This window comes from Pistacia vera, unplaced genomic scaffold (genome assembly GCF_008641045.1).
Source record: "Pistacia vera cultivar Batoury unplaced genomic scaffold, PisVer_v2 Contig66, whole genome shotgun sequence".
NCBI lineage: Eukaryota > Viridiplantae > Streptophyta > Magnoliopsida > Sapindales > Anacardiaceae > Pistacia > Pistacia vera.
This window is the reverse complement of record NW_022196512.1, coordinates 155977-179447: the sequence shown is the minus strand read 5'-3', so window position 1 is coordinate 179447 and position 23471 is coordinate 155977. Positions and strand designations below refer to the sequence as shown.

General features: G+C 32.5%; 2 protein-coding genes across 2 annotated transcripts; both read left to right on the top strand.

Annotated features, from left to right (window-relative positions):
• Positions 1–1427: 1427 nt before the first annotated feature.
• Positions 1428–6371, top strand: LOC116112289 (probable disease resistance protein At4g27220). The gene is made up of 5 exons (XM_031398445.1): positions 1428–1516; positions 1726–1919; positions 4049–5400; positions 5755–6104; positions 6287–6371. The coding sequence occupies exons 1-5, from the start codon at positions 1428–1430 to the stop codon at positions 6369–6371; spliced, it is 2070 nt and encodes a 689-aa protein (XP_031254305.1).
• Positions 6346–22541, top strand: LOC116112288 (probable disease resistance protein At1g61310). The gene is made up of 2 exons (XM_031398444.1): positions 6346–7275; positions 22491–22541. The coding sequence occupies exons 1-2, from the start codon at positions 6718–6720 to the stop codon at positions 22539–22541; spliced, it is 609 nt and encodes a 202-aa protein (XP_031254304.1). The 5' UTR covers positions 6346–6717.
• The last annotated feature ends 930 nt before the right edge of the window (positions 22542–23471 follow it).

Genomic DNA, 23471 nt, shown 5'->3' with positions numbered 1-23471 from the left:
TGGGTACATTACTTGCTAGCATGAACATTTTCTTGTTGAAGTCAAAACATTTCTAGCTTCTCAAGTATGTTTAGAGCTTCTTGGTATGAAACTTTTTATATTTTCGTACTATCTCCTCATAATTATTTCCTTTCTTTTCTTTTTTAATTGTAGCAATGATTTATTCTTCTGTTAAAACATATATGATTTGTTGCTCATTTGGATGATTAAAGAATATATTAATATCCATTTAATTAATGTAGTGAAATTGTCGAATTTGATTACTCAATTCTACAATGACTCTTTGATTCTCCTTATCCACTTCAATTGTAACGCTGAATTGAAACTCTAAGACTATGAAAACATGAATTAAAATCTTAATATTGTACTACTAATATATGAATTATAAAATAAATTTTTGTTGTAATTACACCTCTATTAAATTATAACATTTTCATAATAATAAAATTAGTTAATCTAATAAGTTCGTCCATCGATATAATTATATAGAAGTTTTTAATGTATTAGATATTATTACTTAGTCTTAGTCTTTGTATGCATCCAATTTTGAATACTCTCTTTTAATCTACCTTTCTCCTTTCTCTTTAATAATGATGACATATTTTTCACAAGTATCGGTATTAGATTTGATAGTACACATCTTTAAAGAAAGACAGATTCCTATCTAAACAACGTCTCGTCATAGTCTTAATTTCTTCATCTTTTGTTTTCTTCCACCTTTAATATTTGGACTTTCAATTATTCACAATCTCCCTTCATCTTCAGTTTTCTTCTCTCTAGATACTTTCATTCACAGACCTCTCTCACCTCTTGTTACTCTGAAACCAGATCCTCTTGTATTTTTCAAATTTGAAAGTTTGCACCCTAGTTCTCCTGTTTAATATCATTTACTGTCTTCTCTTAAAAAAAGTGTTGAAAATGGTCGAAATCGCGAGTTTTTTCTGGATCTTGTCAACTGCTTGGCTGCTCCGATTGGGCGTCCATTTAGTACTGTACAACTACAAGAAGACATTGACAATCTCCAAGATGAAGTTAAGAACCTGAAGAATATTAGTGAAGAAGTGCAGGTTAAGGTGCTGCTGCTGAAGAAACGTGGAAGAGATCAAACAGAGTGTTAAGGACTGGCAGAGTAAAGTGAACAATACCATTTGAAGCAGAATTTGATTGAAGAAAGAAAACAACCCTCGATGTTTCAAGGGATTGTGCCCCAACTGGATCACCCGCTTCAAACATAGCAAGAAAGCATTCAATTGAAGGAAATGTTGTCCACTCCTGCGAAGATGAGAGATTTGATCAAGTTTCCTATCCCAATCCACCGGAATACGGTTTAGATCTGACGAAAATTATTGGTTTTCGAATCAAGAACCTCCGTTGAGAAGAATGTATGGATGCTTTAAATGATAATTCTACTGATCGGGGTTTACGGTATGGGTGGTCTTGGCAAGACTACGCTTGTGCAAGAAGTTGGTAGGAAAGCCGAGAAGGATAAGCTCTTTAACGATATCGTTTTTGTGAGGTAATGTTTAAACTAATTAAGAGGTTTCATTTTGTTATATAGAATTTATTTTATTTTAATTATTTATTTAGAGGATAATTATTATGATTAATTTTATTTGAGTAAATGATTAGACTTTACCCATATATATGAGGATTATGTTTCCGTAATTGCTTTATTATATTTGTTCTTGATCTGACAATATATTTTTTCTCGTCTACAGGTAACAGAAACTTTGGATGTAAAAAAGTTCAAACAGAAATTGCAGATAAGTTAGGCGTTGAATTCAATAATGAGAGTGAAAGGCAAGTAGGTTATATGAGAGATGGAATAGCGGTAGAAGATCCTATTAATTTTAGACATATTTTGGAAGATCTTGATCTCAAGACTATCGGCATTCCTTCTAAAATGGATCATGGGGGATGTAACTACTGCTAACAACAAGAAATGTACCGTTGAAAATGGGTTCCACAAATCATTTCGGGATGGGCACTTTAACGAAGGAGAATCTTGGAGCTTATTCAGAAAATGGCAGTAATTGTTTAACTCATTTTAATTGAATTTGGGTTGTGGTTTGATGTGTAAATAAAAAGTTAAAATAGTAATACATGAAATATTTTCAAAATCTGTAAAATTACTCCATTGATAAATAGTAGTGCTGGCTTAGGGACATAAGTTTTATTTATTCTCTAATTAAGTATTCTAAAATCAATTTTCTATGTTTAATTTCCTAATGCTGAAACAATTCTATTAGGCCTATTTTCTGAGGTTTAGATCAAGTAAAGTTTGGTCCAATAATATCAAAAGTACGGTTAGGTCTTTATCAATTATAGTCGATATATTAATTTAAACAGGGTAGGGTATTTCAGTATTTGTCTAGATTTTTATAATGTGATATTAATATAATAATAGCAATAATAAAAGCCAAAAACCCCATCTCTCACCAACAGGACTGCCTTCACAACCCACAGGAAAAGAAATGGACTCTTTGGGGGCTTGCCAAGGGATTGGGCCTGCTGTGTGCATTTGTGGGGAAAGTGGGGTGTGGTCTTTTTAAAATTTCTAATTTTTTTGGGTTTATTTTTTTTTTTGGGTTTCTGTCATCCCCTAAAATTAAAGCTAATTCCAAAGCCCCCTATGATTTTATAACAAAAAACCCCTGCACGCTAGTTAGCTAGCCATTATAACTTTCCACACCTAAGTCCTAACAATGGTATAGCAATGAAATCCCATATTTGCCCTTGACAATGTGGCATAAAAAGGGAAATAATTAATTGCCTCTTTTAAATAAAATGTCAAAGGTTTGAGAAAGGTAATTCCAAATATTAAATTTTGTTTTATCTTTTAAGTGTAACTCATTTTTTCTTTCTCTTTTTATTCATATTTTTAATCTGATTTTTTTTTTAAAAGTTACTTAATAACCATAATTTTCTTCTTTTAAATTCATAACCTATCTTTTTCTCTCTTTTTGTTCATTTTTTTAATTTGATTCTTTTGAAAAATAGTCGAATAACCTTGTTTTTCCTTTCTCATTTTTAATTTCATAACCTCTATTCCCTTTAAAACCCAACAGTTACAGTTACAGACCTCACCCAATTATTCAAATAAAAATAAAACATAGTAATTTAAAAATCTGATAAATTGTGTAAGTGTGTGTGTATATATAACATAATATAAATTTTTCTCTAATCAATAAATTTAACAGTAATACTACACTTATAAACTAATTTCATTAACTTTCTCTCACAAACGCGACGTGTCAGTTCGTAATTGGTCAACTTTTTGCCTGACCAATTGTAAACTGTCACATTAGCGTTTGTGAGAGAAAGTTATGAGAAGTGTTTGTCAACCTATCTTTATTCTAAACTTGAATATACAAATTTGGTGTACAACTTTTGCTTTTAAGATGTTGTTCAAAAACTTTGAGTGACACTAGTTGACCACTTATCTTTATCTTGCTAGCCTCCAATTATAAATTTTTACATAAATATGATTTTATCGATCCTTCAGTAAGAATTTTTTACACCTTAGATCCCTTTAATTCCTTTTTCTACATCTTCAATCTTCTATTTTGAATTTTTTTACACTTCTTTATAACATGATGGAGATGAAATTTAAAGCATAGTCATTAAGATGCATGCTTTAAACTAATTCATAATATTTGTATTAGTTTTATTAGACGCCGTTAGTTAATTATAGTGCTTAGCATAAAACTCCCATTATTTTCAGCCTAAATTCACGGTAATGAGAACTGAATATTTTTTTAATTTTTTAAGTTTATTCACATAAGACACTTCTTATCATAATTCTTGGGCCAAACAAAAATTCGTTTAACGACAGTTAATAGTTATGGCCCCAAACATTACTTTCTGACAGAACTTACTAAGACCCAAACATAGTTTAGATCTCTTTTTTTCCCATTTTTTTTTTTCATAATTTTATTTTATATATATAGCTAGAGGGAAAATAACAACACTTGAAACTTTTCTTGTTTTTAAACCAAAGGCATGTGAATAGAACATGTAATTAGTATAATCCTAGCTTCTTGTGCAGGTAATGTTATTCAAACATGTGAATTGAATTCTTTATCAAATGATGTATGCAAAGAATGCGGAGGTTTGCCCATTGTCATTTGTACCATAGCAAAAGCATTAAGGAACAAGAGACAAAAATCTCAATGGGAAGATGCTTTGCGAGTACTAAGAATGCCTTCTCCAACAAAGTTCACAAGACTTTTAGAAAAGGAATATTTAAAGATTAAGTTGAGTTATGATTATTTAGAAGATGATGAGCTCAAGAAAACTTTCATAATTTCTAGTCTAATGGAAAATAATACTTCCCTTTCAGACTTATTCAAGAATATCTTTAGTTTGGGTATACTTGAAGGAGCTAACCTTACAATAGAGCAAGCACGAAATAGACTAGATTTAGTGGTCAAGGAACTCAAAGACTCCTGCTTGTTACTTGATGGTTCTACCGAAGAAAGATTTTCTATGCATGATGTTGTTCGCATTATTGCTATAACATGTGGATATATAGATCACCATGTGTTCACAAAGAGAAATGACGTTGAAAGCGAATGGAAGGATAAAGATAAACTTGGAAAATGCACAATGATCTCTGTAGTTGGTAATAACATTATTACTCAACTATCGCCTGAAGGATTAGATTTTCCAGAACTTGAATTTTTTTATATGAGTAAGGGGGGTTCTTTCAGAATCCTTAAGGAGTTTTTCGCGGTGATGCCAAAGCTTAAAGTTTTAAATTTATTTAAAATCCAACAATCGTCATTGCCATCATCACTTGATCTTTTGACAAATCTTCAAACATTGTGTTTAGAAGATACCAAAATTGAAGATATTGCTATTATTGGAAAGCTAGAGAAACTAAAAATCCTTAGCTTGAAAAATTCTAATCTTGAGGAGTTGCCTACAGAAATAGGTCGATTGACTCAGCTAAGGTTATTGGATTTAAGCAATTGTGTGCAGTTACAAGTTATTGCGCCAAATGTGATATCAAAACTATCCCAACTAGAAGAATTGTATATGAAAGGATGTTGTATTCAGTGGAAGGTTGAAGAACTCAAGGAGTTGAAGCACTTGTCTCAGCTAACCAGTTTAGAAATCGATATTGAAGATAACAAGATGTTGCCTGAAGACTTCTTTTTTAAAGAGCTTAGAAGGTGCAAAATAACAATAGGAGATTGGTCCCGTTATGCAAGGATGGACTATGAATTACTATGGTCTTTCGGTTGGCGCAATTACGAATGTTCAAGAATGTTGGAATTTAAATATGATTCTAGCATCTCTTCAGAAGAATTACAAATTTTCAAGAATGTTGAACTTTTACGGTTGGCTGAATTTTCAGAGGATGATAACAATCTCACGCCACTTTTTAACAAAAAGGTTTGATTATTGTTAACCTCTTGCACTGCTCTATTATATATTCTTATTTTTTCTTATACTTATTTTCATTTGTTAACACAATTGTGATATTGAATTATATGCTCTTCTCTTTTTGGTTTCTTTTTCTGGTGATTTAAATTTTTTGTTAAATTTCATTACTAAGTACTTCTCTTCAATAGTTATACTGTGTAACTTCTGTCAAATTGATTCCATTATTTCATGCTTGATCTCATGATGAAACAAAAAGACACATTGGTAATACTAATGTCATGTCATCTATAAATCCATAATAATCAATTATTTACTTTTTTTCATATGAGTAACTATTGCAACATCAATTATCTTTGACTTCAGGTTATTTTCTCCAATTTGATGGCTTTGGAACTGAAAGTTACTAGTTCTAGAAAGATTTGGGACATCCAACAACCTCCAACATTCATGTCTTCCTTGACACGCTTGAACTTGCACGGATGTAGGAAAATAAAATATGCATTTCCAATTTCTGTAGCCAAAAGCCTCTCCACTCTCCAAGATCTTCAAATAAGCAATTGTAAGGTTTTAGAGGAGATTGTTGCGGAAGAAGGAGCAAAAGCTGTTGTTGATTTTGCCTTTCCACAGGTAACCTTTTTGAAGCTTGAAAATTTACCAAAACTTACAGCTTTCTATCATAGAAGAGATTTTTGGCAATTGCCGATTTTAGAAAGGTTGGTGGTGAAGGAATGTGAAAAATTCACTTCAAAATATCTAAGCTTCCAAGAAAATTCACTTCATATTTCAGAGCCAAATTCATTTTGCTTGGAGCATAAGGTACGAGTCTCTTGTTTACCAAAACATCAGATGGTTGATGTTCACTGTTCTCTCTCTTTTTCTTTTTCTTCTTCTTCAGTTTTCTTCCATCTCTCAATCTTTCAGAAATCACGCAAAAACACTTTCACTCGGAAACCTCTCTCACCCCTTCAGATACCGCTTAAAATACTTTTACTCTGAGACCAGATCACTTGATTTTTCACTCCTCTCCTGTTCCCTTATTTCTTGTTTACCACAAAGAATCGTATCCCATTTTCTTATTTTTCGTTTGGAAAAAAGAACAAAAAGATCTTTATTTCACCAACTTTATTTCAGTTTGCAGTTGCCTTGTTACTTTCTCTGTTTTATTTTCTTCTATTTTTTCCCTTTTCCTTATTTCTTTCAAAAAAAAAAAAAAATATTTCAGCATTTTCCCTCACTCTTGTTCTGTTATTTGAGTTTGCACTTGTTATATTTTCTGTATTTTTCTAACCTGAGAAAGAAGTGAAGAAGGAAAAAAGAAGTGTGAAAATGGCTGAACTTGCCGCCGTTGGGAGTATTGCGAGTGTGGTGAGTGCTGTTCTCGAAGTGGGCAAGTGCCTGGCTGCTCCGATTGGTCAATTTAAGTACTTGTACAACTACAATAACAATTTAAAAAGTCTCGAAACGGAAGTTATGACGCTGAAGAAGACAAGAGACGAAGTGCAGGGTAAGGTTACTGCTGCCAAAATAAACGGGGAAGCGATCAAACAGAGCGTTGAGGAGTGGCAGACTAAGGTGAACAATACCATTAATGAAGCAGAGAGTTTGATTAGAGAGAAAGAAAAAAACCGTCGATGTTTCAAGGGATTGCGCCCCAACTACATCAACAGCTACAAACATAGCAAGAAGGCATTCAAATTAAAGCGGGATGGTATTATTCCACTCCTGCAGCAAGAAGAAAGATTCGTTGAAGTTTCCTATTCAAGTATTCAACAATCCAACTACGAGACGAACTTTGACAAGATCCGAGATGATGTTTTGAAGCTGAAGAATGCAAGACTCAAAGTGGGGCGTAAGGTTGAGGAGGCTGAAATCAAGGGAGAAGAGATTGAACTCGTAATTAGTCAATCTAATTTAACAAGTGGATTTATTACGAATTAACCAATTGCGAGTTATCATGTCGAATTGTGAGAGAAAGTTAGTGAGAAGAGATTGTGAGGATATTATCTCCATTTTTTATTTTAGTGTTAATCACAGTATAAGTGCCTTGTTTTTTATCTAAATGACAAAAAAAGAAATTAATACTAAAGAGCCGCTGAAGATTCCTTCAACGCTCATAATTTTACCCTAGAGAGAGTTTTATTTTTAATTATTTAAATGCTTTCACTTGCCTTTTTGGAGTAAATTTTCTTTTGCTCCTACGGTTTCGATCTCCTATATTATCTAAGGACATTTGTTTCAAATTTTAGCATTTTGGTTCTTTGATAACCAGATGGTTATTTATATGAACCTTAAACTAAAATGATAATCCCTTTAAAATAATGAAAAATGTAGTGCACAAATTATACTAATATAGTGTTTTTTTTTTTTTTAATGATCGAGGGTGTTCGGGTCAATTTACGCGCACCTCAACTAATCTCCTAAGATCTTGGAACTACTGATCAGGTAAAGCTTCTATGGTCATCTCTATTAGAAACGTGGGGACTCGAACTTAGGAATCATGTTAGATTTTTCTTTTATTTTTTTATCATCATACCACTTATGGGGTTTACTATTGTATAGAGTTAAGAGCTCGAATTATAGTAGTATTGATTTAGTAATGCATATTTTTATTATTTTGGAGGGGCATTTTTATCATTTCTAGATAATTTTTTATTTAGTTACACTAATCAACTAATGATCAAACAAAAATTTTGTTAAGTCAAAGCCAAAATGCTAGTACTTGAAACACAGGGTAATTCTTATTAATTAGCTGGTTCTTTCATATTTGCGGTTACTTCGGTTTATTAAAATGTAAATTAAATCCTCATAGTGTCCTATATATATATATATAGTTGTGAACCCAAGAATTTGTTATGGGAGGGTTGGATTTTTTTTTTTTTTTTTTAAATAATACTAATACTTATACAATTCTACGAATGATTATTGATAGTACATATATAATATTGCATATCGTGCGAACACTGTGTTACACTATAATTTAATATTATCCAACTTACTTGACTATTTGAGACCTCTAAAAAGAAAAAAGGAAAAATTATTTTAAATATAAAATTAATGTAAAACAAAATTAGTTCTAATAATTATTCCCTCCGTGCCCCACACCCACCTCTAAAGTATCATTTATAAAATAAATTCTCTTAATTTCTTATTAAAAAATGTTATTAAAGGGAGTTCCACTCAGACATTACATTTATGGAGGAAAAGAATTAAGAGTTTCGATGCAATAGCATTGTATAAAAAAAACCACTGAATTATGATTAAATTTTTTATCATTTTGATATTATACATTTAGTAAAAATTAATTCTCATATAATTACACTATCAATTATATCCTTAATTGAATTCAATAAAAAAATTATTTATTGTTTTTTATATTAATAAATACACTTTCAAAATTATAAAACTTAAAATGAAATTATTTTTGCACCATAAATTAGGTGGAAATTTGTAATTTATAAAACACGGCTAGAGAATTCAAATTTTACGAACACAATTATTGCATCGATTTTGTATCGCGTATGTGACATCCATCAGATGTGGCCATGTTAGAAACATAACACTGTCTTCTGTGAATGAATGATCGTCTATATGGTGGCCGTGTGTTCATTACAATGAACGAGCATCCACGAATACAATAAACTCACATCTTATTATATAGATGGGATCAATTTCCTATAATAACTCCACTTTTATGGATGTCCGTTCATAAAATTTTAAGCAAAAAATAGATCCTTTCATCTGATATGGATAGCCACCCATCTCTTTTATAGAAGCTATGTGTGGCTCTGCATTTTATTGGATGGCTAGCATACAAGAATACAAGCAAGAGTGACAAAGCCGTATCCAGACCGACTTAGGATAGATTCCTTTGGAACTTTGGCCTCATCTTCTGGACTTTAGCTTCTTAGTAAGAAGCAGTGGCATCCAAGGGGCATACACGAACCAAAACTTGAATAACTCGTTATATGCTAATTAGACACCAATCATATAATATCGATAAACGTTTATTATTTTATTTTAAAAAATTTATGAATGAGTATTTTATGAGGTGAACACCCATCTAGAAAAAATAGACTCTTGTCTTGTTTATATAATATTGAGAGAGTCTATTCTTATTCTGATAGACCCCATTATTTATAATGAATAGTATTCAAAAATATAATATGTGTCTATAATTATTGAATAATACTCATTCACAAATATGTTATTTTTTAACGTGACTGTGTTTGATTGAATGTTGTATACATCGAAAATTAATAGTAATAATGAATGTCCGTGACATTATTGCTAGACAATTATGGATTCACCAAACCTTGGGTGGGTAAATCCTTTTCTCTTGAAATAATTGTCGAAAACAACACTACCCACTGGGACCTTTGTTAGCTTTTATGTGTTCCATTTAAACCACGTTATGGACTATTAATTAGGGTCCACTTCCAATCGCTCCTACTCTTGGTCCCGCTTTTGCCGCCGGCCAGGTTGGACTTTTCTCCTTTTTTAATTTTATTTAGATATTTTTATAACTTTTAATATATAGTCCAAGTCTTCGAATGCCTCCAAGTTTGAATACTCTCCTTTCATCTGCCTCTCTTTAATAATCATGACATAATTTTTACCTCTTCGGCCTAACCAAATCTTAAGTTGATATCGGATTTAATTATTTCAGGGTTTTACTCTTAAAGTAACATTGATTTTTTTATTTTACATATTCTTAGTTTATTACTATAACATGAACATATATAACTAAAATAGTCGATTTTTTTTTAATAGAAGACGGCTCAAATAGAAAAATTTTCACATAATAGTATCTATGTTGATAATTTTTGGTTTTAAACTAATTCTAAAGTTCAAAATCACTTCTGAGAGCACTATTTACTCTCTATAATCTTCTTGACAAAACTTATATATTCATTTATCGACCTCACATACCGTTTTTAACCACCTCTAATAATTGCTAATATTTTATTTTAAAGTGAAAATTTAGAGTAACAGTAACTTTAAAATTTCGCTAAACCTCGTTATTTATGTTAGATATTAGTCTGTGTCTTTATATGCATCCGATTTTGTGTACTCTCTTTTCATCAACCTTTCTCTTTATAATGATGACATATTTTTCACAACTATTGGCAATAAATTTAATTGTTCACATCTTCAAAGAAAAACAGGCGAGAATATTAATATAATATTCCAATAATACAATATTCCTTAAACCAAATTTATCCTAAAAAAATAAGATTTTTGTTATTACATGCCCAATGACTTTTAAGTCTTCTTTACCTTCCCATTTTGTTATGTGAACACTTCTTGTCATAATCTCTTCTGCTCAAAATGTACACCCTCACAACACCTCCACACCATGTAGAATCAGCCTGAGTCAGCTAAACTTAAAGAATACTATATTAATAATATTCTCCCACATTCTAATGTGATAGTTTATAATTAATTAATTTATAATAAATTTTATGAGTTTCGCATAATCTTATTAATTAAATTAAACTACCACCTACAATTCTACTACAGACTATAGAGAGGTTTTTAATATACCATTACTCGAACTTAAATGCCTTCATCATCTTTCCTTCTCTTCCTCCTTTAATGTTTCCTCCAGTGTAGATCAATCTCTTCTCACTTTTTTTTTTTTTTTTTTTTTGAATAGTAAAGTATGATTAATCAACTCTACAGTCTACCCGTCCTTTTTCTTTGAGAAAAAATCATGAACATTTAATGCAACCAAGTAATATACAGAATACTCAATTCCTACTTGATGTTACCAAGCTTAAACCTCCAGAACACCATGTCTTCATGAAATTTCCACAAAAAAAAAAAAAAAAAAAAAAAATTATATCATTTTGCCTGTTTTTGCTCAGGGTTGGCTAGAATTGCCTAAGGTAGATTGTGAGATATAAAACTTGAGCCTGGAAGCAGAATGTGAAGCAGTTCATGGAAAGCCCCTTCCCACAGTATGAATTCTCTAAAGGCGTGCTCGTAAGTATCTTCAGAATTGAATTTAAACTACCTAATCCAAATGTTCAAATAGATCCACAAAGCCCCTTTTCATTAATTAAAATAAACACTTTACAGGTTATATTTTACATCCCACATTATTAAGTTAACATCACTAGTTTCGATGAAGAACGCTTACTGTAAACGTAAAACCCAACTAAACCAATATTTACTTCACCTTAGATTACCTTTTGAGTTCGAATGCCAATACTCCTAAATAAATGGTCGCTAAAACCACAGGTCATTATTGATGCCCAAGTGGTCACATTTTTTGTTGAATAATAAAGTATAATTAATTAACTCTACAGTCTACCTCTCTTTTCCTTGAGAAAAAACCATGATGCAATCACCTAATTACACAGAATAATCAATTTCTACTGGATAACTTTTATCTCCTGGACGCAGGTCAATTATTAAGCCCAAATGGTGGGCTTCCACCTGTTATGCATCAAAAATAAGGCCGACTCATGGATGATTTAACTAGTCGATCAGGCTTTATGGAAACAGAAACCATCCAGAATGTGACACGTCCTTAATAAATTTAGTGCAAGACAGCTGTTAACCCCCAACCACCTCGTAGATTGTGCTTGGGCGCATGTGGATCACCACATCTGTCCAATTTGTATTAAATTTAAATTGACACAGATCGTCGCAATGAAAATTATGAGTCATTCTAGTATTATATATTTAGTAAATAATTAATTCTGATATAAATACAATATCAATTATATCCTTAAGTTAAATAACTCAATACAAAATTATTTATTTTTTTAATATTAAATAAAATACACTTTTAAAATTATAAAATAAATAAAATTATTTTATTAAACCATTAATTAAGTGAGAAACTTGTAGATGCACCAGAGTGGGTAAATGTCCTTTTATCTTGAAATAATTGTCTAAAACAAGACCACCCACTGCGACTTTTGTTAGTAGCCAACGGTGAGCGTTTAATGTGGTCCATTCGGACTACTAAAATTGGGGTCCACTTCAAATCGCACTCACTCTTGGACCCACTTTTGCTGCCGGCCAGGTTTGACTTTTCTCTTTTTAATATTAATTTGTTTTAGATATTTCTAATAATTTTTAAGGGAGTGTTTATCTGAACTTATGAAAATTAGCTTATAAACAACAAGTATTTATAAGCTAATTTTAGCTTATAAGCATTTGAAATTTTAAACAATTACGTGTTTGGTTAAAATACTTATAAGTGACTGATAAGTAGTTAACGTGTTTGGTAAAATGTGGCTTATAAGTATATTTTATTATAAAATAACTAAAAATAGTACTACATTAAACAAGGGTATACTAAGAAATTTTAAAATTAAACAAGGATAATGTGGTAATATACTTGGTTAAACTAGCTTATAAACAGAGTGCTTATAAGAAAAAAAAAAATATCTCCCCCCCAACTTATTTTTTTTTTGGCTTATAAGCTCAACTTATAAGCTTAAAAAAATTATAAACAAACAGGTCAACTTAATTTTAGAGTTTATAAGCAAGTTTGACCAGCTTATAAGCTTAGATAAACACCCCCTAAGTCTTTGTGTGCCTTCAATTATGAATACTCTCTTTTAATTCCCTTTCTCTTCGATAATTATGACATAATCTTAATTTTTTACCATAGACGCATCTAAAAACTTCTATTAGAATAAGAGAAAATAAAAACTAATGGTAAATTAATTACGTATTAATATTTTTGTTCCTTAATATTTCAGTTAGAGTACGTCAAAATCTAAAAATTATATATATTAATATTTTTTAAAAAAATTTGACAAATAATATTGCATCAGTCATTGCTTTTTACTATAACACGACACACATTAGCATGCTCTCGTAGAGTTGGGCTTGCGTGAATTAAGTTTGATGGGGTCGATATCCAGCCCTCTCCTCTCATAGAGTGGTTATTTAACTTCCATCAAATTTCCTTTTAAACCCCAAAAATATTTTTTAATTATATATTTTTTTTAAGTTGTAATTACCGAAAAGGATATTTAACGTTTTAATACACCCCAAATATTTAAAAACTCATTCTTTCTTACAAGTATAAATCCTCTATTTGATCCTAACGGTACTATATGATGCGATTGAAACTTTATTATTAACATTAAGAGTATTTTGAAGAAATAAAAGATGAACCACGACTAGACTTGATTTTTCGTTTGTTTTTAATAAACTATAGCTTAGTTTAAGATTATTGTAGCTTGTCTCGTAATGACTTATGCTTCACCTTTTTCTAAAACTTGGATTCAAAGAGTAATAATTTAGTACGAATAATACTATATCCATAACCTCTTCTCACAACTCCGACGTGACAACNATAATTTTCTTTCACAAACGATTGATGTAATAGTTCATAATTGATCAGTTTGCATTTAATCAGACGGGATCCGTGATTATAGAGGTGAGACATATTACGAATTGATTAATTACAAATTGACATATCACGTTTTTTAGAAAAAGTTAGTGAAAATGTTTTCGGAGTATGATATTACTATATTTCTTAATAACTTTTAATATATAGGCTAAGTCTTGGAATGCCTCCAATTTTGAATACTCTCCCTTTAATAATCATGACATAATTTTTATAACTATTGCCAATAATCATGACATAATTTTTACAACTTTGGTTTAGCGAAGTCTTAAGTTAATATCTCTTATTGTATTTATTCCAGATTTTTACTCTTAAAGTAATGTCATTTCTTTTATTTTAACATATGCTTAACTTTTTAGCATGATGCACGATGCACGTTAGTACACTAAAGTGCTCTAACGTTTTTTTTAGTAGAAGACGGGCTCATGATAGTAAAAAATGGTTTATGTTAACAACATCCAGACCAACAATTTTTGGCTTTTTCCAGTTAATTCCAAAGTCTAAAATCACTCTCGAGACCACCGTTGCACTCTCACAACCTCATCTACAAAATCGATACATTCATTTATCGATCTCACTCATTGTTTCTGACCACCTCTAATAATCACTAACAATATTAGTTTAAAAGTGAGACTCTGGAATAAATACAATCCCCTACTATCAACTTAAGATTTCACTAAACCTTGGTGAGAATACGTGGTTTACATTTATTTATACAGTAAAACCTCTTTATAATGATACTCTATATATGAATAAACTCTACATAGTCATCAAAAATTATATTCCCAATTTGGGATAGTTATAAATAAGAATAAACTCCACATTGTAATAAGTTATAATTTTTCTAATTCCCGTCTTAAGGAAAGTTTTCTCTACATAGTAATAATTATATGTATATTGTAAAAAAATATATGCTATATTACATTAAAATTTAAGATAAAATAAAATATTTATCTAAAATTTTTTGGGACAATAAGTTATACTTTAGAGTTGTTACCACATTTTTTAACTTGTGGGTATATTACTCACTAGCATGAACATTTTCTTGTTGAAGCCAAAACATTTCTAGCTTCTCAAGCATGTTTAGAGCTTCTTGGTATGAAACTTTTTATATTTTCGTACTATCTCCTCATAATTATTTCCTTTCTTTTCTTTTTTAATTGTAGCAATGATTTATTCTTCTGTTAAAACATATATGATTTGTTGCTCATTTGGATGATTAAAGAATATATTAATATCCATTTAATTAATGTAGTGAAGTTGTCGAATCTGATTACTCAATTCTACAAGACTCTTGCTTCTCCTCATCCACTTCAATTGTACTTGCAATTGAAACGCTGAATTGAAACTCTCCATACTATTAACAGAATTAAAATCTTAATATTGTACACTAATATATGAATTATAAAATATTTTTTTTGTAATTATACCTCATTTAATTATAACCTCCTCGTATAATAAAATTAGTTATCTAATTAATTAGTCCATCGTTATAATTATATAGAAGTTTTGAATGGTTAGATGTATTATTTAGTCTTAGTTTTGTATGCATCCATTTTTGAATACTCGTTTTAATCTACCTGTTCTCCTTTCTCTTTAATAATATGACATATTTTTCACAATTATCGGTATTAGTTTGATTGTACACATCTTTAAAGAAGACATTATTCCTATCTAAACAACGTCTCGTCATAGTCTTAATTTCTCATCTTTTGTTTTCTTCCACCTTATAGTTGGACTTCAATTATTCACAATCTCCCTTTCACTTCAGTTTTCTTCTCTCTAGATACTTTCATTCACAGACTCTCTCACCTCTTGTTACTCTGAAACCAGATCCTCTTGTATTTTTCAAATTTGAAAGTTTGCACCCTAGTTCTCCTGTTTTAATCATGACATTTACTGTCTTTCTCTAAAAAAAAGTGTTGAAAATGGTCGAATCGCGAGTTTGTTCTGGATCTTGTCAACTGCTTGGCTGCTCCGATTGGGCGTCCTTTAAGTACTTGTACAACACAAGAAACATTGACAATCTCCAAATGAAGTTAAGAACCTAAGAATATTAGTGAAGATGGCAGGTTAAGGTGGCTGCTGCTGAAGAACGTGGAAGAGATCAAAGAGTGTTAAGGACTGGCAGAGTAAAGTGAACAATACCATTATTAAGCGAAGAGTTGATTGAAGAGAAAGAAAACAACCCTCGATGTTTCAAGGATTGTGCCCCAACTGGATCACCCGCTTCAAACATAGCAGAAAGCATTCAATTGAAGGAGAATATGTTGTTCACTCCTGCAGCAAGATGAGAGATTGATCAAGTTTCCTATCCACTATCCACCGGAGATACGGTTTAGATCTGACGAAAATATTTGGTTTTCGAATCAAGAACCTCCGTTGAGAAGAATGTATGGGATGCTTTAAATGATGAAATGTCTACATGATCGGGGTTTACGGTATGGGGTTCTTGGCAAGACTACGCTTTGCAAGAAGTTGTAGGAAAGCCGGAAGGTAAGCTCTTTAACGATATCGTTTTTGTGGGTAATGTTTAAACTAATTAAAGAGGTTTCATTTTGTTATATTAGGAATTTTATTTTATTTAATTATTATTTAGAGTGAAAATTATTATGATTAATTTTATTTGAGTGAAATTGATTAGACTTTACCCATATATATGAGGATGTATGTTTCCGTAATTTGCTTTTATATTGTTCTTGATCTGACATAATATTTTTCTCGTCTTACAGGTAACAGAACTTTGGATGTAAAAAAGTTCAAACAGAAATTGCGAATAAGTTAGGCGTTGAATTCATAATGAGAGTGAAAGAGCAAGTAGGTTATAGAGATGGAATAGCGGTTAAAAAGATCCTATTAATTTTAGACAATATTTGGGAAGACTTGATCTCAAGACTATCGGCATTCCTTCTAAAATGGATCATGGGGGATGTAAACATACTGCTACACCAAGAAATGTAGACGGCGTTGGAGAAGATGGGTTCCACAATCATTTCGGGATGGGCACTTTAAACGAAGGAGAATCTTGGAGCTTATTCAAGAAAATGGCAGTAATTGTTATAACCATTTTAATTTGAATTTGGGTTGTGTTTGATGTGAATAAATAAAAAGTTAAAAATAGTAATAACATGAAATATTTTCAAAATCTGTAAAATTACTCCATTGATAGAATAGTAGTGCTGGCTTAGGGACATAAGTTTATTTATTCTAATTAAGTATTCTGAAAATCAAATTTCTATGTTTAATTTCCTAATGCTGAAACAATTCTAATTAGGCCTATTTTCTGAGGTTTTAGATCAAGTAAGTTTGGTCCAATAAATCAAAATTAACGGTTAGGTCTTATCATTAATAGTCGTATATTATTTAAACAGGGTAGGGTATTTCAGTATTGTCTAGATTTTTATAATGTGATAATTAAATATAATAATAGCAATAATTAAAAGCCAAAACCCCATCTTCAACCAACGACTGCCTTCACAACCCACAGAAAAGAAAATGGCTCTTTGGGTGGCTTGCCAAGGGATTGGGCCTGCTGTGTAGCATTGGTGGGAAAGTGGGGTGTGGATCTTTTAAAATTTCTAATTTTTTTGGGTTTATTTTTTTTTTTGGGTTTCTGTCATCCCCTAAAATTAAGCTAATTCCAAAGCCCCCTTGATTTATAACTAACAAAAAACCCCGCCGCTAGTTAGCTAGCCATTAAACTTTCCACACCTAATTCCTAACAATGGTATAGCAATGAAATCCCTATTTGCCCTTGACATGTGGCATAAAAGGGAAATAATTAATTGCCTCTTTTAAATAAAATGTAAAGGGTTAGAAAGGTAATTCCAAATATAATTTGTTTTATCTTTTAGTGTAACTCATTTTTTTCTTTCTCTTTATTCATTTTTTAATCTGATTTTTTTTTTAAAAGTTACTTAATAGCCATAATTTTCTTCTTTTAAATTCATAACCTATCTTTTCTCTCTTTTTGTTCATTTTTTTAATTTGATTCTTTGAAAAATAGTCGAATAACCTTGTTTTTGCTTTCTCATTTTTAATTTCATAACCTCTATTCCCTTTAAAACCAACAGTACAGTTACAGACCTCACCCAATATTTCAAATAAAATAAAACTAGTAATTTAAAAATCTGATAAATTGTGTAAGTGGTGTGTATATAAACATAATAAAATTTTCTCTAATCATAAATTTAACAATACTACACTTATAACTAATTTCATAACTTTCTCACAAACGCACGTGTCAGCTTCGAATTGGTCACTTTTTGCCTGACCAATTGTAAACTGTCACTTAGCGTTTGTGAGAGAAAGTTATGAGAAGTGTTTGTCAACCTATCTTTATTCTAAACTTGAATATACAAATTTGGTGTACAACTTTTGCTTTTAAGATGTTGTTCAAAAACTTTGAGTGACACTAGTTGACCACTTATCTTTATCTTGCTAGCCTCCAATTATAAATTTTTACATAAATATGATTTAATCGACCTTCAGTAAGAATTTTTTACACCTTAGATCCCTTTAATTCCTTTTTCTACATCTTCAATCTTCTATTTTGAATTTTTTTACACTTCTTTATACATGATGGAGATAAATTAAGCATAGTCATTAAGATGCATGCTTTAAACTAATTCATAATATTTGTATTAGTTTTATTAGACGCCGTGTTAATTATAGTGCTTAGCATAAAACTCCCATTATTTTCAGCCTAAATTCACGGTAATGAGAACTGAATATTTTTTTAATTTTTTAAGTTTATTCACATAGACACTTCTTATCATAATTCTTGGGCCAAACAAAAATTCGTTTAACGACAGTTAATAGTTATGGCCCCAAACATACTTCTGACAGAACTTACTAAGACCCAAACATAGTTTAGATCTCTTTTTTTTCCCATTTTTTTTTTTCATAATTTTATTTTATATATATAGCTAGGAAAATAACAACACTTGAAACTTTTCTTGTTTTTAAACCAAAGGCATGTGAATAGAACATGTAATAGTATAATCCTAGCTTCTTGTGCAGGTATGTTATTCAAACTGTGAATTGAATTCTTTATCAAATGATGTATGCAAAGAATGCGGAGGTTTGCCTATTCATTTGTACCATAGCAAAAGCATTAAGGAACAAGGACAAAAATCTCAATGGGAAGATGCTTTGCGAGTACTAAGAACTCCTTCTCCAACAAAGTTCACAAGACTTTTAGAAAAGGATATTAAGATTAAGTTGAGTTATGATTATTTAGAAGATGATGAGCTCAAGAAAACTTCATAATTTCTAGTCTAATGGAAAATAACACTTCCCTTTCAGACTTATTTCAAGAATACTTTAGTTTGGGTTAACTTGAGGAGCTACCTTACAATAGAGCAAGCACAGAAATAGACTAGATTTAGTGGTCAAGAACTCAAAGACCCTGCTTGTTACTTGATGGTTCTACCGAAGAAAGATTTTCTATGCATGATGTTTGTTCGCATATTGCTATAACATGTGATATAGATCACCATGTGTTCACAAAGAGAATGACGTTGAAAGCGAATGGAAGGATAAAGATAACACTTGGAAAATGCACATGATATCTGTAGTTGGTAATAACATTATTACTCAACTATCGCCTGAAGGATAGATTTCCAGAACTTGAATTTTTTTAATGAGTAAGGGGGTTCTTTCAGAATCCTTAAGGAGTTTTTCGCGGTGATGCCAAAGCTTAAAGTTTTAAATTTATTTAAAATCCAACAATCGTCATTGCCATCATCACTCTGGATCTTTTGCAAATCTTCAAACTTGTGTTTAGAAGATCACAAAATTGAAGATATTGCTATATTGGAAGATGTGTGGAGAACTAAAAATCCTTAGCTTGAAAAATACAAATAATCATGATGGTGGGGATTGCGCTGCGAACAATTGTAAAACAAAAAAAGAAATATAGCACCTCAGAAAAGTGTTGAAAGGTATTGGCTAAGTGCGTAGATAGGAATGATTAGCAAACTTAGTAATACTGATAAACAGAGATCGACAAGTGTGTAAGGGTGGAGCGGCCAGAATAGTGGACAAGCAACTATCCCAACTAGGAAAGATTACTGAAACAATAAAACAAAAAAAGTGAAAAGGGGGGGAAAATAATAAAGTATTCAGGTGTGTGGGGAGACGTAGGTTAAGGAACCAAGGCAGACCAGAAGGCCTTGTCGGTAAACAGCTAACCAGGTTGTAGAATCAACGATCTTGAAGATACGAAACTGTGGGGGGTTTGCCTGAAGCTTCTTGTTTTAAAGGCAAAATAAATATGCAGAGGGTGGGGACAAAAAGTAATAGAAAAAAAAAAAAAAGGAAAAAAAAAAAAAAGGGGGGAGGGGGGGGGGGGCAAAGGGGGGGGGGGGGGGGGGGGGGAGGAAAGGAACCGGCGGAAAAAAGGGGGGAAGAAAAAAAAAAGAAAAAAACGAAAAAAAGAAACAGGCACGGGGGGAAAAAAAAAGGGGGAAAAGAACAGGGGGGGAAAAAAAAAAATACCCAACACGGGTGGAAGAAAAAAGAATCTGTGGAGGGGGGGGGGGGGGGGGGACAACCGAGCAGGAACCCAGAAAAAAAAGGGGGTGGGGGGGGAAACCTCTAATCCGAACGCTGCATGATGGTGGTGGCAGCCCGCGCGTAGTGTGCACATGATCCAAGAATGAAACTCACACGGCTATGGAGTCCGAATATAAATGCGAAAGAGTGGTGCAGCACGTACGATGTTCCAGAATGTTGGAATTAAATATGGATCTAGATCCCTCAGAAGAATGACAAATTTGCAAGAAGGTTAAAGTTTACGTTGCTGAAATGTTCTCAGAGGATGATAGCAATCTCACGCCACTTCTAGTGGAACAAAAAGAGTTGATTATGTTAACCTCTGCATCGCTCTATATATATTTTATGTTTTTCTTATGAGACTTATTTGTCATGTGGGTAACACATGTGTAAGTGAAATATAGGCTCTGCTCCCTTTTGGTTGTCTTTTTCTGGGGATTTCAAATTTGTTGGGGGAAATGACAGTAACGGTAAAAAAAATACTTCAGCGCAAGATCTATGATGAACTTCGGTCAAATTGATAAATGCCTTTTCTGCTTGATCGCATGATGAAACAAAAAGAACACCTGGTGTAAGACTATGTGGCATGTCCTCTAAAAAAATCCATAAAATAATCATTATTACTTTTTTTCAGATGGATAACTATTGCAACATCAATTACTTTGACTTCAGGTTTTTATCCAATTGATGGCTGGGAACTGAAAGTTACTAGTTCTGAAAGTTTGGGACATCCAACAACTCCAACATTCATGTCTTCCTTGACACGCTGAAACTGCAAGGAGTGTAGAAAAATATAAATATGCATTTCCATTTCTGTAGCCAAAAGCCTCTCCACTCTCCAAGTCTTCAAATAAGCAATTGTAAGGTTTTAGAGGAGATTTTTGCGAAGAAGGAGTCAAAAGCTGTTGTTGATTTTGCCTTTCCACAGGTAACCTTTTTGAAGCTTGAAAAATTACCAAAACTTACGCTTTCTATCATAGAAGAGATTTTTGGCAATTGCCGGAAGTTGGGAGGAATGGTGAAAGGTTGGTGGGTGGGAAGTGAAAAATTCACTTCAAATAATCTAAGCTTCCAAGAAAACATACTCATAATTTCAGAGCAAATTCATTTTGCGGGAGCAATAGGTACATATCTCTTGTTTACCAAACATCATATGGTTATGGTTCACAGTGTTCTCTCTCTTTTTCTTTTTCTTCTTCTTCGCAGTTTCTTCCATCCTCTCATTTTCAGAAATCACGCAAAAACACTATCCTAGCGGAAACACCTCCTCACCCCTTCAGATACCGCTAAAATACTTTTACTCTGAGACCAGATCACTTGATTTTTCACTCCTCTCCTGTTCCCTTATTCTTGTTTACCACAAGAATCATATCCCATTTTCTATTTTTCGTTTGGAAAAAAGAACAAAAAGATCTTCTTATTTCACCTAACTTTATTTCAGTTTGCAGTTGCCTTGTTACTTTCTCTGTTTTATTTTCTTCTATTTTTCCCTTTTCCTTATTTCTTTCAAAAAAAAAAAAAAATATTTCAGCATTTCCCTCACTCTTTTCTGTTTATTGGTTTGCACTTGTTATATTTTCTGTATTTTTCTAACCTGAGAAAGAAGTGAAGAAGGAAAAAAGAAGTTGTGAAATGGCTGAACTTGCCGCCGTTGGAGTATTGCGAGTGTGGTGAGTGCTGTTCTCGAAGTGGGCAAGTGCCTGGCTGCTCCGATTGGTCAATTTAAGTACTTGTACAACTACAATACCAATTTAAAAAATCTCGAAACAGATTATGCGCTGAAGAGACAAGAACGAGAGTGCAGGGAAGGTTACTGCTGCCAAAATAAACGGGGCGATCAAACAGACGCGTTGAGGAGGCAGACTAAGGTGAACAATACCATTAATGAAGCAGAGATTTGATTAGAGAGAAAGAAAAAAACGTGCGATGTTCAAGGGATTGCGCCCCAACTACTCAACAGCTACCAAACATAGCAAGAAGGCATTAAATTAAGCGGTGGTATATTCCACTCCTGCAGCAAGAAGAAAGATTCGTTGAAGTTTCCTATTCAAGTATTCACAATCCAACTACGAGACGAACTTTGACAGAGCCGATGATGTTTTGAAGCTGAGAATGCAAGACTCAAGTGGGGCGTAAGGTTGAGGAGGCTGAAATACAGGAAGAGATTGAAGCGGACGTGAAGAAGTGGCTACAGATGTTGATTCTGCATCGCTAAGCAGAGGAGCTGATTGAGAACCAAAGTTCAATTGGCACTGACCACAGATCCGTACCAAAATAGCAAGGCTGCATCCGAATTAATGGGTGGACATATTGTCCACTCCTGCAGCAAGAAGAAAGATTCGATGAAGTTTCCTATTCAACTACTCTACTATCCAACTACGAGACAACTTTGACAAGCTCCGATGATGTTTTGAAGCTGAAGAATGCAAGACTTAAAGTGGGGCGTAAGGTTGAGGAGGCTGAAATCAAGGGAGAAGAGATTGAAGCGGACGTGAGAAGGCTACAGGATGTTGATTCTATCATCGCTAAAGCGAGGAGCTGATTGAAACCAAAGTTCAATTGCACTGACACAAGATCCGCTACCAAAATAGCAAGGCTGTTCCGTAATGGTGGATCATATTGGTCCACTCCTGCAGCAAGAAGAAAGATTCGATGAAGTTTCTTATTCAACTACTCTACTATCCAACTACGAGACGAACTTTGACAACTCCGAGATGATGTTTTGAAGCTAAGAATGCAAGGCTTAAAGTGGGGCGTAAGGTTGAGGAGGCTGAAATCAAGGGAGAAGAGATTGAAGCGGACGTGAAGAAGTGGCTACAGGATGTTGTTCTATCTCGCTAAAGCAGAGGAGCTGATTGAGAACCAAGTTCAATTGGCACTGACCACAAGATCCGCTACAAAAATAGCAAGGCTGCATCCGAATTAATGGTGATCATATTGGTCCACTCCTGCAGCAAGAAAGATTCGATGAAGTTTCCTATTCAACTACTCTACTATCCAACTACGAGACGAACTTGACAAGCTCCGAGATGATGTTTTGAAGCTGAAGAATGCAAGACTTAAAGTGGAGCGTAAGGTTGAGGAGGCTGAAAACAACGTGGAGCGATGAAGAGGATTTGAAGAAGTGGCTACAGGATGTTGATTC

Coding starts and splice junctions, on each gene's coding strand:
- LOC116112289 (XM_031398445.1), top strand. CDS start 1,428: ATGGGTGGTCTTGGCAAGACTACGCTTGTGCAAGAAGTTGGTAGGAAA. Junction 1,920..4,048: donor TAAAATGGATCATGGGGGAT/GTAACTACTGCT, acceptor CTTCTTGTGCAG/GTAATGTTATTCAAACATGT. Junction 5,401..5,754: donor CGCCACTTTTTAACAAAAAG/GTTTGATTATTG, acceptor CTTTGACTTCAG/GTTATTTTCTCCAATTTGAT.
- LOC116112288 (XM_031398444.1), top strand. CDS start 6,718: ATGGCTGAACTTGCCGCCGTTGGGAGTATTGCGAGTGTGGTGAGTGCT. Junction 7,276..22,490: donor CTGAAATCAAGGGAGAAGAG/ATTGAACTCGTA, acceptor ATACAGGAAGAG/ATTGAAGCGGACGTGAAGAA.